Source organism: Myotis lucifugus, unplaced genomic scaffold (assembly GCF_000147115.1).
Source record: "Myotis lucifugus unplaced genomic scaffold, Myoluc2.0 scaffold_582, whole genome shotgun sequence".
Taxonomy (NCBI): Eukaryota; Metazoa; Chordata; class Mammalia; order Chiroptera; family Vespertilionidae; genus Myotis; species Myotis lucifugus.
In genome coordinates, this window is record NW_005871630.1 from 408544 (window position 1) to 426739 (window position 18196).

The 18196-nt window shown below is 59.7% G+C and overlaps 1 protein-coding gene across 1 annotated transcript; it reads left to right on the plus strand.

The window, feature by feature from the left end:
* The first annotated feature begins 1676 nt into the window (after nucleotides 1–1676).
* On the plus strand, nucleotides 1677–17952 carry KIAA0930 (KIAA0930 ortholog). The gene is made up of 9 exons (XM_023745788.1): nucleotides 1677–1828; nucleotides 5464–5595; nucleotides 5692–5769; nucleotides 5934–6035; nucleotides 7285–7425; nucleotides 7870–8064; nucleotides 10523–10685; nucleotides 12086–12244; nucleotides 12561–17952. The coding sequence occupies exons 1-9, from the start codon at nucleotides 1715–1717 to the stop codon at nucleotides 12599–12601; spliced, it is 1125 nt and encodes a 374-aa protein (XP_023601556.1). The 5' UTR covers nucleotides 1677–1714; the 3' UTR covers nucleotides 12602–17952.
* Nucleotides 17953–18196: the final 244 nt, after the last annotated feature.

The window sequence follows — 18196 nt, forward strand, 5'->3', positions numbered from 1 at the left end:
CGATCAGGGCCGATCGGGGCCTCTGGCTGCCTGCCGGGGCCTTCCTTTGTTCCGCATGGCCCCTTGGTGGTCAGCACACACGATAGCGAGCGATGGAACTCCTGGTGCCCTGGTCGATCTCCCGAGGGGACGCTTTGCATATTAGTCTTTTATATATATAGATAAGCACAGCACATTTGCTTAATTTTGTAGGGGGTCTGTAGTGGCGTGAGTTGGGCATTGCCTGTTGTGAAAGTGTGGCAGGAATTTCAGATCCGTGGTGCAGACAGCCTGCCTGGTTCCCCCTGGTGCCTGGGAGCCTGGAGAGGCTGTCAGTCCTACAGGCTCCGCTTCCCTCCTCCCCGCCTCCCCCCTCCTCTGCTGCGTTTATGTGGATCAGGCTGACCTAGACCCTGCTGGAGAAGACCCCTCTGTTTCCTCCCTGGAGCCAGGCTGTGAGAGCAGAGGGAGGGGTCGGGAGCTGGTTGGAGCCTGGTTCGCTGGCAGCGCTGTGGCAGAAGTAAACCAAGGCCGGGGTTTCTGCATGTGACTCAGCCTTCCAGAGCCTGATGGCTGACCCCCAGGCCTAGGGGGCTTGCGCTGTGAGGCAGGGCACCTGGCAGTCCTGGTCGGGCCACTGAACTGCCCGTGAGGGCGAGGGCTTGGTTCCCTGTCTCTACGTGTAGGGTTAGGTCAGGCCCTTCCTGCACCGACTAGGAGCCCGAGGTCCCAATGGTACCGGTTCTTCTGGGGCAGAGGGAAAGGAACCAGCAACGAGGGATGCCCTGAGGGTATACGCAGCAGCTCTGGAGCGGATCCTGCAGTCTCCCTGCATCTGCCTAGAAAGGCAGGACGCCCAGCTTGCTGATCCTCTCTGTGCCAGGCACGGGCCTTCATGCCCATGGCTCCGTCAGCCCACACTCACCACAAGGGGCCGGGGCATCAGAGAGCCACGCTGCTGGCCTGCTGTCACAGCAGGTGGGAGTGCGTGGAAGCCCGGCTTTCCCACCCTACGAGAGCCGGGCTTTTCCCCTTGTGCCGAAGGCATTACGATAGCTGTATTACCTTAAAGAAATGCTACTTGTCAAAGGAGCAGAGCCCCCCTGAAGACCAAGCAAGAGTAAACCTCGCTGCTGAAAGGCCCCGCAGCGCAGGGGTGAGGGGCTGTGCCCGTCTTCGCTGCTTTCTGCCCACAGCTGAGACTCGTTGGCAAAGGGGCAGCTGTTCCTTTAAGTCGAATTCTCTGGGGATTGCCGCAGCCTGGGGTGAGGGTGGGGGTGTGGGCTGAGGGTGGTGCTTGTCTGATGACGACTGGTCTCCCCTGCAGAGCCCTTCCTGCTCCAGCCCCAGCCCGACAGCCTGTGACGTCCCTCCTTAGGTCTTTCCTTTCCCCAGAAGCTGCTGATTCATCCTCGGGCTGGAGCTCGTGCAGCTGTGGGGCTGGGAGCTGGGCCTTTGGGCCCCTCTGGGTGGAGAGTCGGGCCTCCAGGGAGGTGCCCCTGAGCCTCTCTGGCTGCCCCTTGGTGGGGGTGGGGTGGGAGGAGGGGGCTCTGGACAGCACAGAGCCCTGGCAGGTTTCTGTCCAGAAATGCAGGTTGGGGCTGGGAGTGGGGGTGTAGGGGGACAGGCTGGGCCAAGGTCACATGGCGAGGGCCAGGCTGACGGTCCTTCTCACTGCTGTCTGGCCTCCCCTGCAGGGTGCTTGAAGGATGACCGCATCGCCTTCTGGACCTGGATGTTCTCCACCTACTTCATGGAGAAATGGGCGCCACGGCAGGACGATATGCTCTTCTACGTGCGCCGGAAGCTGGCGTTCTCGGGCACCGAGAGCGGTGTCGACGGGAGGAAGGTGCGTGACCTCCTCCAGCCCGGCTGAGGGTCCCTGCAGAGCCTGCTCTTGGCGAGCGAGGCGGCCTCCCTTGCAGTCCCTTCCGTGCATGTCCAAGGGGGAAACGAGGTTCACTGAGCACCTACTATGTGCCGGGAGCCGTGGGGAGGCAGTCACACATGCTTGCTGGGGGTGGGATGTGCTGGGGGTGGTGCACATTATTATTAACCTGCACCGTGATCCTGAAAGGCAGCAGTGTTATTATTGTACCTTTGAGCAAACTGAGGTTCAGAGGAGAGGTGGTTCGGGCAGCCTCTCATAACTAGTAAATAAATGGTAGAGCAAAGCTTAGGCCCCAGACCACGGGCCACCCAATGTGGGCTCTCCACTTCCTGATCTCATGTCCTCGCGGCACCTCGACGGGGCAGGTGCTCCTCTCCCCGTTACAGATGAGGAAGGCGAGCACTCAGATGCGGACTCGCCCACGGCTTCTCACCCACTGCATTTAAGTGTGTGGACGAGTTCATGCAACAAACTGCATGTTTCCTGCTCTTTTTTCAGAAGCTTTCGTTTTAAAATGTTTAAGCAACCTGTGTGCCAGGCATGGCAATGCATGGCTTTCTTTTAAATACAGACATGGGAGGGTTGTGGAGGCAGCTGGGACTGTGCAGCCTGCCTGGCTCCGGGTCCGGGGCCCTGACCCCTGCGGGCCAGGCCTGTTAGCGGGGCGGGGGGAGGGGGGACGACTTCGAGCCCCTGAAGGCCTCGCCCTGCCGTGTGCCTGCTCTTGGGGCCTGACACATGCAGAATAGGTTTTCTGCAAATGAACTGGCCTGGCATCCCCGGCAAAGAGACACAGTGACTTCCTGCCGTGCTGGCCCTCTGCATGCCGGTGGCAGTACAGCTGGTCTGGCTGGGCATCGTGACATGTGGGGGGACAGAGCCACACCCTGGGGTTGGCCTGGGTCCCTGGCATTCGGCTGCTGTGCAGGCAGCTGGCTGTGGGACTGTCGTGGCTGGGACCGAGCACAGTCCCAGGGTTGGCATATTTAGTGACCAGAAGGAATGGGAGCCGAGCCCCTGGTGAGATGAGTCCTGAAGGGAAAGGTGTTCCCAGCAGCGCAGTGGTGGGCCTGACAGTGCGTAAAATCCCGTGCGTCTGGGCTTCGCTGTGTCTGTGCAGCTGCGCTGAAGGAGAGGGACGCAGGACACCTGGGAGGCAGGGGCCGCACCACAGGGATGCGGAAGTCACGCCCAGGAGTTGAGGCGTTTTCTCCAAAGCCCTGGGACACCCCTGGAGCCTAAACTGAGGAAGGGGATGCGGTCAGAGGTCCGTTCAGCAAGTGCTCGGCGGCGGGTGGGCTGGAGAGGGTCGGAGCAGAGGCAGGGCTGCCTGGGAGGGTGCTGGTGGGGCTGCACCAGGGAGAGGAGCCGCGCAGAGGGTGTCAGCCGGTGCCCAGGACGTGGGCTTCACCCAGCAGGGCCTCAGGTGACTGAACTGGGGCAGGGGAGTCTGGTGCCCTCACAGCAGGAGGGGAGTGAGTGTCGGACGGGCTGAGTCGGTCGGAGGTGCCTGTGGGATGTCTTCCAGGCGGTGGATCGCCTGTCTGAAACTCTGCTAGGGGGTCGAGGACAGAGGTAGAGATTTGGGCCCCGGGAGCCCGTGGGAAGAGGAGGGAGACAGGAGGCCTAGGACAGCCCTGAGGTAGCCTGATGCTGGAGGGAGCAGAGGAGACAGCGAGCGATTGGCTAGAGAGATGGGGGGGGGGGGGATCGCCCTCTGGCCCGTAGGCCTCTGCTGGAGTGATTGTAGAGATTGTAGACAGGGTCTCTCCCAAAGGCAGTCTGCTGCAGCAGACTAAGGTCGGGGCCTGAGGCACTCCCAGCTGTTTCTGGAATTTCAGTGCGGGGCGCGGCCTCAGCTCTGGTGAGGGAGGGTGTTGTTGTGTATGTGTGTGTGGGGGTCATTTAATATTATAATATGGCCTGTGGCTCTTGAATAATGTCCAGTTCCCAAACAGAGATTAAAGTTTCCAAAATTGCATGGCGAGATGACGCCCAGTTCCCTCATGCGTACGTCACCACTAGAATTCTACTAGTTACTGGAGCTGGAAGGGGCCTTGGGAGATAGACTAACCCAGTGGTTGGCAAACTGCGGCCCCTTGAGTGTGGCTCTTCCACAAAATACCACGTGCGGGCGCGCATGTACAGTGCGATTGAAACTTCGTGGCCACACTCAAGGGGCCAAAGAGCCGCATGTGGCTCGCGAGCCGCAGTTTGCCAACCACTGGACTAACCTGTGAGAGGACAGAGTCAGGCCCAGGTGATGGGCCTTTGCAATCCAATCGCTTAGGTCCCCATTTTACACATGAAAGAACTGAATTAGCGGCAAAGCTAAGATTAGCATTCAGGTTTTCCGCTTTCTCGGTTTTGTATATCTCATTAATTTTTATTATTATTATCTTTTTTACTTTAAATTCTTTATTGTTTAAAGTATTACTTAAGTCTCCTTTTTCCCCCATTGACCTCTCCCCGGCAGTTTGAGGACCCCTGGCCTAGATTCTCCCTGCAGGAGGGCAGGCGGGGAGAGGCCAGAGGGGAGTGAGTGGCCAGAGGAGAGACGGCTCTCACCTGGCAGGAGAGAGGCTCCTGGTCCAGGGCGGGGGAATGTGGAGGAGGGAGCAGAGCCCTGTGTAAACGCTCCTGAACATCGGGGGGTGTTGAGGTCGGTGAGGGAGCCTGAGTCCATGGGAGCATGTGTCCAGCTGTTCATGTGCTAGAATGTTCCATGGACTACGCACAGAGAGCTGTGTACAGAAATGAATCAGACCTGGCCCTGGCCCTGGCCTTGGGGACCCCCAGTCTGCTGGGATAGGGCGTAGCCAGTGACACAGAGCTGCGATGGTGGGAAGATGGGGAGTGGGTGGGGGCCCACAAAGAGGAGGTGACCTCAGCTGAGTGTTGTAGGACAGAGGGGACAGCAGTGAGCTGAGGACCTGTGTGGAGGGACCGGCACGTGCGAAGCGGGAGGGGTGGGCCCTGCCGCGTCTGGCTTGGTGTTTGGAGGGCAGGGGGTGGGCGGCGATGATTTGAGGGAGGCCCCATTGGCCCTGGGGGTGCAGGGGCGGCCGGGAGGGGAGTGGGGGAAACCTGGATAGACAGACTTCCCAAGGAGAGTTCCCTGGCCCCCACCATTCTAAAACCTGGATGGGCAGCTTCCCAGGTGGCTTCCTGCCCCCACCATTCAAAATGGAAAGACAAGCCCTTGGCAGGTGCAGTGCGGGCTCTCTGGGGCGCCTGCGCACTGCTTGTGCTCTGCGGCAAGCCCAGGCTGCTTCCGCCCCCTTCCATCCTGCAGCCTGCAGAGTAGACAGTCGCCATAGCAACCTGCGGGCTGCCTGCGCTAGTGGGGGAGGGTGGGCGGGCCGATGGGCTGCTGCTTGTGGGCTGGGGAGCAGAGAGTGGGTGGAACAGGATGCTGGGATCCCCGCCCTCGGGCAGGCCCTCTGAAAGGGTGACAGCCTGGGAGGCTCAGCTCCTGATGAACTCAGGATCTCAGCAGAGGCTGAGGGCAAGGCTGGGATCTGTGTGCTGACACCTGCCCCGGGCAGTGGCCGGGGAGAAAGCACCAACTCCCTTCCTACCTGTGCTCGCAGCTGGCGGAGGCCGAGCCCGAGGTGGAGGTGGAGGTGGAGGTGTACCGGCGGGACTCCAAGAAGCTGCCAGGCTTGGGGGACCCTGACATTGACTGGGAGGAGAGCGTCTGCCTGAACCTCATCCTCCAGAAGGTAAGGGCCGGCGGGGCGGGGCTCCAGCAGCAGGGCAGTGGGTGGGCACCGAGGGACAGCCAAGCCCTCCACGCACCCCCTCCTGCTCTCTTCCAGCTGGACTACATGGTGACATGTGCCGTGTGCACGCGCTCTGAGGGGGGCGACATCCACATCCATAAGAAGAAATCCCAGGTGAGCCACCGGCCGAGAGCCCCAGGCCTCCCAGCTGCCAGCTCCGCCCGGGAATCGCAGCCCCTGCCTGCCCTGGGTTGGTTCTGAGATGTGTGTTTTAGACAACACGCTCCACCTGGGTGCAGGGTGGGCCTCACTGCGTCCGTAAATCTCCTTTCTTTCAGCAAGTGTTTGCGTCCCCCAGTAAACACCCCATGGACAGCAAAGGGGAGGAGTCTAAGATCAGCTACCCCAACATCTTCTTCATGATCGACAGCTTCGAGGAGGTGGGTGTGTCTCCATCAGCGCTCCCTCCGGCCTCACCCCCTTGCAGAAAGGCGGTGGAGGGCGGGAAGGGCTAGAAGCAGATGGGTCTGCACTCCTACCAACATGGCCCCCACTCTTCCTGGTGTTGGGCGAGGAGCAAGGGTGCCCCCAGCTTGGAGCCTCAGTTCTCCCACCTGTAAAATCGTGCTCATCTGTCCTACTTACCCTCAGGGTCGGAGGTCAAAGGGGCGCCTTCATGGGAGACCGCACTAAAGGCCTCGGCAGTGCTGCCTGCAGGAGGGTCGTTAGTATCACCACAAAACTCTAAACAAGCGCCTCCACCCCGCCTGCTCCAGCCTGGGACCCTGGGGGTCAGGGGCAGGGCTTTGGGAGTCATCCAGCCACGCGTTTGTTTTAAGGTTGGGCAAAGGGTGACTCGCCCAGGGAAGCAGGTGCTGGGAAGAACCAGGCTGTGTCCCACTCCTGACCGAAACAGCACCTGCCCAGCCAGTCTCCCCCGCCTCCCCCCGCCCCACCCTCGGAGGCCTCTGAGGGGGGGTGGCTTCCAGGGTCTCCTGGATTTGATTGTATCTTTTTTTTTTTTGAGATAGAGTAGAACGGAGGGAGGAAAGGGGAGAGAGAAAGAGAAAAAAATCGATGTGAGAGAGACACTTAAATTGGTTGCTTCCCGCAGGTGCCCTTGACCGGGAATCAGACCTACGACCCTTGAGTGTGCAGGCCGACGCTCTATCCATTGAGCCACACCAGCCAGAGCTTGATGGTGTCTTGAAGCACCTTAGGCTCAGGAGGCTAAGTGCCCCTGGAGGCTCACACAACTCGTTCATCCAAGGAGCTGAGATTTGAACCCGAGTCTGTGTGGCCCGAAACTCGGGGTCACTCTGTGCCTGCATACAAGCTGAGAAGTTCAGGGAGGGGCTGGTCCCCCATGGCCGTAGCGGGGAGACCCTGGATCCTGGGCCGGACAGTCCTCTAACTGCCTAACTTCTTAGCCTGGAGGTGTGATGAGGGCCAGGAGTCCTTCCCCTTCCCTCCCAGAGTCACAGGCACAAGCGCCCTCTGCTGGACGCTGCCCCTGCCCCGCAGTTAGGCTGCGCTGGGTCGGCGGAGGGTGGCAGAGCTGGGTGACCACCGGTTTCTCATCTGTGCCTCAGTGTTCTCATCTGCTAAATGGGAGTTTTCGGGGCGAGTGAGGGGTGGGTGGTGAGCAGCTGACAGTTGACGTCTTCTCCCCGCTTGCTCCCACCCCAGGTGTTCAGCGACATGACTGTGGGGGAAGGAGAGATGGTCTGTGTGGAGCTGGTGGCCAGTGACAAAACCAACATGTTCCAAGGGGTCATCTTCCAGGGCTCCATCCGCTACGAGGCGCTCAAGAAGGTGTACGACAACCGGGTGAGCGCGGGCGGCCCGGGCCCAGCCCCTCCGTGCCGCCCTCCTCAGAGTAGCTGCGCACCCAGGCCACTAAGGTGGCTCAGGGCCAGCGCTGTGTGACCTTCCCAGGCCATCCCAGCAGGACACCCCCAGGGCCGGCCCTGACTCACCTGAGGGACAGGAGCCAGGTGGAGGCTCTCACCCGAGCTGGGCGCCACCCTGAGGCTCGCCTCCTGGGAACCTGGGGGTTGTGCTGGTGGGGGGTGGGGACGGGCTCGGGTTCTGGGGCTGCAGCTCTGTTCCCAGCCGGGCCCTGGGCCTGCTGGGCGTAGGGTCACCGGCAGTGAGGGGGATGTCAGCCGGGGACCCCACGTGTTCAGCACTGCCCTGCCTGCTGGCGGCCTGCTCCGGGAGGGTGACTGTCCGCCCGCCAGCCTGGCTCAGCCTTTTCCCACCTGCCCACAGGTGAGCGTGGCCGCCCGCATGGCGCAGAAGATGTCATTTGGCTTCTACAAGTACAACAACATGGAGTTCGTGCGCATGAAGGGGCCCCAGGGCAAGGGCCACGCGGAGATGGCCGTCAGCCGTGTGTCCACTGGTGACACGTCCCCCTGCGGGACTGAAGAGGACTCCAGCCCGGCTTCGCCCATGCACGAGCGGGTAAGGGCTGCCCCCTCGGGCAGGGCTTCCTGTCCCTTGATTCTGCTTCCCACCGTCTCCCTGATCCTTACAGCCCCAGGGGAGGTAGGTATTGTCCCCACTCTCTGGTGAGGAGGCCGAGGTTCAGAGAGAGCAAGTCACTTGCCCAGGGTCACACAGCAGGTTAGTGCCCGGGCCAGAGCCCTTTCTGCGCCCCCGAGCTGTCCGTGCAGCCAGGCTGAGTTTACCTTGCGCTGGCGCCTGCCTCGGTGGAGCTGCTGGGCGAGCACAGGCGGGTGACAGGCCTTCCCTGTGAGAGAGACGGGGACCGTGAGGCGCTGGCCTCCGTCCTGTTCCCTGAGCAGCAGCTCTGCTCTTTGCCCGCCGGGTGTCTCCCAGGTGAGCAGCTGCACAGCCCCCGCACCCCGTGGGCAGGAGGGAGCTTTCCTGTCCGCGGACCTGGGAACCCCGGGTCGCACGACTCTGGTGTGACAGCACAGCCTTGCAGCCCTGCCATTTCCAGGCCACCGTCCTTCCCCGGGGTGGGGACCCAGGTCGGCGGCGGCTGTACTCAGCCTTCAGCAGGGCTCAGGGAGGGGAAGTCTCCCCCCAGCCCACTGCCGCTCTGCCGGCTTGGGTATCGGGGCTGCTCAGAGCGGTTCCCGGGGTCTTGGAAGGAGACAGGCATGTGAGCACAGTGGGCAGGAGGCAGCCCTGCTCAGCGCGTCGCCAGGAGGGGCTGGGGGAGGCTCTGGGCTGCAGTCGGGGCGCTGCTGCTCGCCACCTGGGACAAGTCTCTCCCTCCCTGAGCCTCGGTGCGCTCATCCAGAAATGGGGTGACACACGGCTCCCTGCAGTGTTGGGAGGCTCCGAGGAGCCGCTGCACCCCAAGCGCCTGCACAGGGCTCGGCCCGCAGGTGTCCAGGGAGCAGCCACTGTAGTGACTTTGCTGGTGACCCGCTTGGGAAGTGACTCTTAAGAATGTGGATAACGGGCTATGTGCTGAGTGCGGGAGGGTGTTTGCCGTACTTTTAATTCTGTCCAATGATGACAACCAGGCGTATCTCCAGGAGGCCAGACGGCATTTTCTTTAGCGTCTTTATACCTTTCCTTGTTGTGTATCTTCTGCAATGAATGTGTTTTATAAGCAGAACAAAATAAACGGTACTTTTGTAAGGAGGGGTGAGAATCCCAAGCAGGGGCCTCTCTTAGCAGGGTGGTCCTGGGGTCAGGGGAGGGACTTGCCAGGGTCACACAGCTGTGAGTGGCAGGGCCTGACCTCCTGGGGACCTTCCAGGCCCCCGCCACCTCTGTGCTCACTGTTGCTTACCCTCCTTTTCCAGGGGGGTCATTTGTAACCAGCGTATGACAAATGCAGATTCTGTGTGTATTGTGGTTTCTGGTGTTTGTTTTTTATCTTTTAAAACCTTCCCTGACTTGTGGGAGGACCACCTGGAGCCAGCGGCCGCCGGGACTTTGGTGGACGTCAGAGCCATGATGAAGAGGCTGACGGGGCTCCGGAAGTCTCGGTCCCAGCTCATCTTGTTCCTCAGATTCTTGTTTGCATGGGGAGGAGGGAGGAGAGGGGCCACGTTCCCTCTGCCTGGAACGCCCTTCCCCCCCTTCTTCACCTGGCGAACTCCTACTCGTCCTTCAAGACCCGGCTCCAGCGGCATCTCCTCCAGGAAGCCTTCCCTGCTTTCTCGGGCTTTTGCCTCTGTGCTCCCCTGTATTCCGTGCCTCTCTTTATCTGTCTCAGCAACCAACGTGCAGTCTATTGTTCCTCTTTGAGTCTGTTGCCCCAGCAGACTGTGAGCTCCTTGAGGGCAGGGACCAGTGTCATGTGCCTGTCTGTGCTTAGTGCTGCGTCCGCTGGGCCCCCAGCGGGTGTGGAGAATGTTTGGTGAACTGAACAGTGTGGTTAGAAGAGAGGAGAGGAGGGGACGGAAGCATGGACCACTCAGCCATAGCAAGTGTGTGGAAGAATGCTGGGGGGATGGGGATGGGGACACGTTAGCCAAGAAATAAGGGTGGAAGACCTGAGTTGCAATCCGTTTGGCCATCATCCTGCCGGATGATGTGGAAGTTCACGTTGGACGAGTTAAAGTTGCTGTCCACCTTCGTGTCCTCACTTGCCCGAGGGGTTAGTGCCGGGTCCTGTCTCGTGGAAGTTCTGTGGGTTCAGTGCTGTGGCAGGTGCTTGAGTAGCGTTAGCAGCCAGTCTTGGCACTTACCCCAGCCCCTGCCAGTGTTTGAGGGCAGAGCTGGTGGCCAGGCCATCCTGCTGGTCCCTGAGCTGAAACCATGTCCTAGTGCCCACGTAGCCCGCAGCAGGGTGGGTTCGGTGCCACCGCCGAGTCCCCTCCTCAGCCAGTGCTCCCAGGGGGAGCTCTGTGTCGGGTTCTTTGAGGGCAGGTGAGTGGCTTTGGGATCCCCGCTGGTTGGCGGCCGCTCTGTGACTATGGCTCTTTGTCCCCAGATGACCTCCTTCAGTACGCCCCCCACCCCGGAGCGGAACAACCGGCCCACCTTCTTCTCCCCGTCCCTCAAGAGGAAGGTGCCCCGGAACCGCATCGCCGAGATGAAGAAGTCTCACTCGGCCAACGACAGCGAGGAGTTCTTCCGGGAGGATGATGGTGCAGGTGACCGGCCCCTGATGCCTCTCGGTTCATTCATTCATTCATTCATTCATTCATTCCTCTTAGAGAGTGTGCCTGTCCGGGGGGGAGGCGCTGAACAGACTGTTCAGAACGTGAGGGCCGAGCGCAGTCGCAGTGTTAGGGTCCGTGCACTTGCAGATGCCGATGGTCTGATTGTCCCCACAGGGGCCGGAAGTGCGTGCGAGGGAGTGGGCTCTGGTTTGTTCATGCATTTTGTGACTTGGTCTGTTTTACCCCCTGCGCTGTCTTTGGCCACTCAGCCTTGCTCTAGAGTCGGGTGGGGAACCTTTTTTCTGGCGGGGCCATGTGGATATTTGTAACATCATTCGAGGGCCATGCAAATGCATCAACTTAAGCGTTAGCCTGCAGAAAACGAAAACTAGCCCGCGATATGGGTCAGACATTTCCTTAACGCACCCCTAATGCCTTGGCAAGGCCAGCCCCAGTGACTGCAGGCGGTATCCAGACGTTCCCACCGGCTCTAGTGGGGTCCGCAGGGGTCCAGGCCTCCCGCTCTCCGGCCCCCGCAGCCTCCTGCCTGCCTGCGCAGAGGCCCTGGGTCTGGCCCACACAGTTGCAGTCCCTCCCAGCACACCTGTGCCTCGTGGTGTCGGTCCCGCCATCAGTAATCGTGCAGCCAGAGGGGCAGTCATGGAGCCTAGGGGCCTGGGGAACCAGTGGAGGGCTGTGAGCCAGGGATCGACAAGGTCCAATTGGAATATTCAGAATCCCACTCCGCGGTCCATGTGGAGAATGGACTGGAGGAGGGGGGCCGGCTAACAGGAGCCGGGGGGTTCCAGCTCAACTCCCTGCTGGTGAGGCCCCAAGTGCAAGTGCGAGTGCGTCCTGCACCGTGGCCCTCGGACCAGCGGCCCCACTGGCAGGGCAGGAACGCCAGGTGTGTCGGCTGGACGAGTGGCTGGACGGCAGGACGGGGGCTGGGGCGCTGGTGTTGAGTGGTCCCGCCCCCCAGACCCAGAGACTCCAGCACTGGCCTTGACCGCCCTGGGAGCTCGGCAGTGCCCTCATCTCGGATCAGACCCACGCCCGTAGGGAAGCACGAACAACCACCCACCTGCCTCCCTGGTGACGATGCTGAGTCATCCCAGCCTCGCCCCGGGTCCTGCAGGCTGGTGGCACCTAGTTCCGGTGACAGGGCCACAGGGAAGCAGAGAAGTGGCAGTGTGCGGGGTGCATGACCCCCCAGAGGAGACCAGACAGAGAAGGGGTGGGGGGAGCTTGGAGGGGCGGGTGCGGCCCTGACGGATGGGGTGGGCAGAGGGCAGGCGGGGCAGATGTCGCAGGTCAGGGTAATAAAGTGCCCGCAGAGGGCCCAGCGGGGCGGGAAGGAGTCACCCCTGACCCAGCCTCCTGCCCTCCAGCTGACCTGCACAACGCCACCAACCTGCGGTCCCGGTCCCTGTCTGGCACGGGGCGATCCCTGGTCGGGTCCTGGCTGAAGCTGAACAGAGCGGATGGAAACTTCCTTCTCTATGCACACTTAACCTACGTCACCTTGCCGCTGCATCGGATCTTAACAGGTAGCGTCTGCTGTGGAAAACGGGCGTCACTGCTTTGTAGCCAACCTGACTCCCGGGCCCCAGGTTCCTGAGGCCAGTTCAGGGGTGACCAACCCCGTCCCATCGTTCCCAGTCAGGCCCCTGTTCACACTCGCTGCGGGGCCTCTGGGAGAGGCGGCCCTGTCCCACTGACGGGGCTGGCTCCACCCCGAGTCCCTGTCCGTGACACGGGGCCTCCAGCACTGCAGCCGGCGAGGCTGGAAGAGGGAATCCTGGGAATTGTGTGGCGTGGCCTTGTCCTGACTTCCTTGTCCTGTCCTTCCTCACCTCCCCCCAGACATCCTGGAAGTTCGGCAGAAGCCCATCCTGATGACCTAGCCGTGCGCGGAGCCCACACGGAGCCCCCGGCCCGGCCCTGGGAGTACTGCCAAGTGCCTACCTGTCCACCGCCACCGGGGTCTCTGTGACAGCCCAGCGCCGGAGCCGGAGTCGGAGCCGGAGCCAGGCGGGCCACTCCACCCCTGGGCAGGGCCGACTCCATGAACACCAGCCCAAACTGAAGTGCCTCTTCTTCCCCCGCTGGCTCTGCTCCTGCCCTGCGCCCACCCCCCATCACCCCAGCCCGTCCCTGGAGAGCCCTCTGCACCCAAAGACAACCACAGACGCCAGGAGGCCATCGAGAGAGCGAAGGAGCAGCAGCGTCCAGTGTGTCCAGACCCACCGACCCCAGGTGCTCGTCCCGCTCGACAGCAGGCGGGACCGCCCAGCTGGGGCACCCCCGTGCCCACTGTCCGCACCTCTTAAGGAAGCGTTTACGATTTTGCAGTTCCGTGCCAATGAACCTCAGCGTCCGCGTTGGTCCTGACATGTCTGTCCTCCCTAGCGTGGTCCTAAAGGGGGCGCCCTGGGGAGATGGGAGCACAGCTGTTGGATGGTGTGGCCCTGGGCGGGAACATGTCCCCCCATACCCGATTCCAGGAAGGCCTCGAGCTCAGCAGACAGGCCCTGATCCCGCCAGAATGGCCTTCGCTTCCAGCCAAAGAGCACCGCCCACGCACCTCCACCCGGAGACATCCCGCTCCAGGCCTCGGCGGCTGAGCCCAGAACATGGACTGAGGACAGAGGAGGGCTCGGGGCCAGACAGGAGGGGTGGGGTGGATGGGGTTGGCAGGCTCCTAGGAAGGCTCATACTCCTCGGGCCGGGAGGGGCTGGGGTTTCCTCTCTGGTTTTCTAGAGATTACCTCCCTTGCCTGAGTGTGCTGGTCCCATTTCTGAGACCAACGCACTGAGGCGAAGGGGAATTGGCTTCTATGCGCCCGGTATGGTCAGGTGTGGGTGGCACAGGAGCCCCGGGCTTGCCTGTGGCCTGGTGCCAGCCAGGATCTCTGCCTGTGAGGACGCACGTGCCCTTCTCAAAGCCGAGCCCTCAGCAGGAGAGGCCTGGCCAGCCCCCTGGGAGCGGTCGCCGGTCTCTGTTGCTTCGTGGCTGGGTCTGAAGTCCCTGGAAATACCTGAGGGATCCTGCTGTGCATTAGAGGCCCCCTTGGGGGGCAGGAAAGGAATTGAGGGGCTTGTTCCGTCTGTTCTCATTCTGTGCTCCAGGGTTTGCACTGGGCTCCGGGACAGGGACTATGGGGCTTTCTCTAGATTTTGTATGCTGTTATTAAAAGCGAGCTGTTGCATTTCATTCTGCCTCAGATTGCCCACCTGTAAAATGGGGCTGATACCACCTACCTCACTGACGTCTCCAAGTTCCAGTACACAACTGGGTCAGGGTGCGATCGCCAGCCATTCTGCACCACTGGGGTCAGGGGTCGGAGTCTGGCTGCGAATCTCCCTCTCCCCGTCCTTGTCACCCCCTCCCCACCCGAAGACGTTGGATGGGTTGAGTTTGAACATTCTGGCATTCTCTGCCGCCCGGCTTGTGCTCAGCGGTGCCCCGCTCTGCACAATTTCGAGTTCCGAAGCAGCAGGGCAGCAGTCAGGGCAGGCCAGAGCTGGGAGCCGAGCGAGCCTCGGAGTGAGCCCACGTGGCCCAGGGCTCCAGGCACCGAGGGGTGTTGGGAGACCGATCGCAGGCCCGAGCTTGGGTCCCAGGTGGCTCTGCAGTGACCGTTCTCTCCTGGTCATCTGGGGTCTGAAGACTGGAACCTGGTTCTTGGGAGAAACGGTCCTGACGTAGCTCCCGGAGGGGTGGGGGACGAGCTAGTTCAGCACGTGCAGGAGGCAGGGTCCCCCCTGTCCTCAGGGGGGGAGCCCCAGAAGGTTCCCCGCTGAAGCCAGTGGTCGGCCCAGCTCCAAGGCGTGGCCACCGCTCCCGGTTGGGCCGGCGAGTCAGGCTCCTAGGGACCTCGCAGGGTGCTGGGGGCCAGTGCAGTAACGGGAAGACGCCACGGAACTCAGACACTTGCTGGCAGCGGGGTCACGTGCCGGCTGGGCTTCGAGAGCTCACACCTCGTGTGCAGCCCGGGAACAGCACTCCGCGGTTGGCTGTTCTGCATCCAACACGTAGGCAGCACCTGCACGTCGTGTCCTTGTCCCATCTTACCGATGAGGAAACCGCCAGAGGTGAAGTGACCACCCAAGATTGACCGCAAGCATGGCGGGCAGGAGGCCACCTCGGCTTCGCCCCAGTCCGCACTGAGCCCCGACACCGCTGCCAGGACAGATGGACGGATGTTTGGTGGAGCTGACCTTCGTCTTTAAATCCCAAAGGTCCTGTGATACTGGACTGAAAACCTGCTCCGAGGTGCTTGATGGCTGCGCAGTGAGCTGTTACGCCGAGGTTTGATTTCTCCAAGTGACAAATGGCATCAGTAACCAATAACAGGCACAAGTGACAGGACCAGAACCCGTCCCCGTGGGTCTGGGTGTGGGTCCATCTTTACTTGTAAGGCCATCTTTAATTTTCTGGGGACACGCCTGTCGCGTGTTATGCAGGGATGACAACGTGTGCATAAACTTCTTGAATGGGACTTGGAATCAAAAGTCCAGTTTTTCTTTGAAGAAACCTACGTGTCACATTAATCAAGCCCACAACCCGGGCATGTGCCCTGACCGGGAATTGAACTGGCAACCTTTCAGTGCATGGGACATGCCCAGCCAACTGAGCCACCCTGGCCGGGGGTAGTTAGAAGGCATTTTAAGAATGAAATAAAAGATTGTTTCCATTAAAACACATTCCACGGGGTAGTCCCTATGCAGTTAGTATATTCTAATGACTTGAAAAATCTATTTGACATTGTCATAATATGGTGGTTTTAAATCGGCCAAAATCCTTTAAAGGCTTACATATTACAAATCTGCTAGCTTTTTAATGAAACTTAATAGGTTTCATACATACATACAAGTTGTCTCAAAAAAATGTATACACACTTGGAATAATTATTCATTCCAATGGGTTAAATCTGAAAAGAAACATGAGCTAGCAGCTGTTGAAATGTGTATACATTTTGGGGATATATATATAGTTCAGTTTTCCAATTTAGCCAGAATTTAGTTTTATATTCAGTTTCCTAAACCAGTATCTGTTGACATGACATTGACTTCCTGCTCAGGCTTTCTCTCGTCTTGCAACCAGAAAACAAACTTCCCTTTAAAAACCCACCCAGTAGGACACAGCCCGAGACATGACAATGCAGTGCTGGCTGCCCCTGCCCGGGAGCTCGCACCGCCTTCGGCAGCGTCAGCGTCAGCGGCCGCCCTGGCAGCAGGAGTTCCAGACGGAGACGGCCTGGGAGTGGAGGAAGGTGTGCGCTGTCACTTCCTCTTCCCTTTCCCTTATGGACTTGGCATGGACTTGACCCTCATGGAGAGAAGCCTCCTGCCCTGACTCGGCCCTGGAGAACTTGGAGCACCACACGCAGAAGCCAAATCACTTGACCACCGAGTGGCCTGGGGTCGGTGGAGTTCTGCAGCGGGTAGAGCCTCACACTAGGAAGTGCTTACAGCCGCGGTCCCGCCTGGAGCTCAGCAGATCCCAAACCCACTGAGTGTAGGACGCGCAGCCGCCCCTCACCTTCTTGCCCTTTGGGCCTCCCGTCACAGAAGGTGGGGCGATGTGGGTGTAAATCTATCTCCTGTGCTTTCCGAACAAGTTCTCTGCTGAGACCCGCAGGAAACCTGTGGAGATTTTTCACTTTGAAGCCGTAACTAAAGTGATTTCTGCAAAAGCACTCGGCGACACGCACTGAACACCTTCAGGTGGGATCGTCAGCGGCTTCCGGTCAGCGGCGTCTGCGTTCCGCGGAGGCCCCGTCTACGCCGTGCTCGCGTGGCTCTCCGCTGTGCTCACGAGGCTGCGTTCCTCTTGGAAGTTGGTTGCATGGTGAATATTACATTTATTTTTTCTCCGTGTCTTCCTCTACCGAACTTGTACCTAGTAATTTTTTTCTCTACGAGGGTATTTCAGATGAAATGCAGCTATTACAGCAATGTGGTAACAGTGATTAAACCTTCTTTTGCCCCCCAAAGATTTCTTACTGTTTGGAGTCCTGACACAGCTACATTTTTGACCTGTTGCCGGGGACTGACAGAAACCACCCCTGCAGGGCCTCGCTGTCCTCGGGTCGGCCAGGGGGCGGCCGCCGCTGTGGTTGAGTCAGATGCTGTGTTTGCAAAATTAAATCCAAGAGCTGCGTCTCAGCCTCGGCGCTCAGCCCCGGGAAGTAGACAACCTTGAGTGTGCTGTCAAGTTTCCGGCTGCGCCTCCTCACCAGCCCCGGAGGTGGCGGGCTCGCACCAGCCCCCTGGTCTTGTGGAAGCTGGTCTTTGGCCACCGGCTCTCTGTTGCCTTGCTCTGCGATGACTCAAGCTGACGGTGAGCACGTGGCCCCGTTTCGCTAACTGCCGTGGCCTGTTTATTGCAAGTTCATCATGGATGGAAGCAGCCCGAGTCGTTCTCACAAGGGGCTCTCTTTCCCTTTCCATGGTCAGACGAAGGCTGTCATGATGCCTTGGGTGTACATAAGGCCTAGGACACTGCAGAAGGTTCTAGACTAGCAAAAGGGGGTCTGAGGCACACACACTAGAAATAGTAAGGGCAGCACATCCAGGTGACACCTGGGAACTGCTAGGAACAGCTGAGCCAGAACTGTGCACCGGCATCACCTGGGCAGACTACGAGACGGTGGTTACGGAAGAGGCAGCTCGGTGGGTTAAAACGACGCCCTCGCCACACAGATCAAACCGGTAAATAATTAGGTCCCTTTAAGCAGTCACCTGAAAACGTTCAGCTGGAGAAAGTCTCCCCGGGAAGCTACGTGGACCTCTTTGCTATGTATCGCCGACTCTGGATCCCTTGCGGTAAATGCTGACCTAGATGGACTTCTAGGAACCACTCATGCCCCTGCCTAGAAAACACAGTAACGAGGGGAAACCTTTGGGAATGTTACACTGGGAGGAGGGGGAACGTGAAATGGCCCATCCGACCCCACGGCCATTGTGTATAGACTAGACGTGGTGATGTGTAAACGCATTGTACTCTGTGCTTGGTTGTTAAAACAACAGGAGCCTGGGAAACTCGTGTGAGGAAGGAAGGTCTTTGTTTCGGGGATGGTAACGGGATGTCTTGTCTTTTGCCTACAGCCTTGTGTTGAATTCCCTCCCAACTTGGCCTCCACATGAGCTAACAGGTTTAACAAGTTCTCTCTCCCCTGTATGTGGGTTATGGTCTTTCATCTTGGAATCTAACTTGAATAAAACCATCAGATTGCTCTGTTTGAAATAACCATGGTTGTTAAGTGAACTTTAATGATTATATTTTGGGTAAACAATTCAATTCCAGAAACCAACCCAGTGGAGCCCTTTGATGAGCCGTGCGGGTCTGGCCCCTCCTGCTTCAAGCTGCATCCAACCCTGTGGGCCGTTGTCTCATCCTGGGCTGGGCTTCCCTGAGAAGCAAAATCGCCAGCCACCAAAGTTCACGTGTGACCTGTACCAGGGCTGCCATAGCTCTGCCAGTCCCCCCGCTG

Excerpts from the sequence above, each read along its gene's own strand:
- KIAA0930 (XM_023745788.1), top strand. The coding sequence starts at position 1,715 with ATGTTCTCCACCTACTTCATGGAGAAATGGGCGCCACGGCAGGACGAT. Across the intron at positions 7,426-7,869 it reads AGAAGGTGTACGACAACCGG|GTGAGCGTGGCCGCCCGCAT; the intron begins GTGAGCGCGGGC and ends ACCTGCCCACAG. Across the intron at positions 10,686-12,085 it reads CCGGGAGGATGATGGTGCAG|CTGACCTGCACAACGCCACC; the intron begins GTGACCGGCCCC and ends CCTGCCCTCCAG.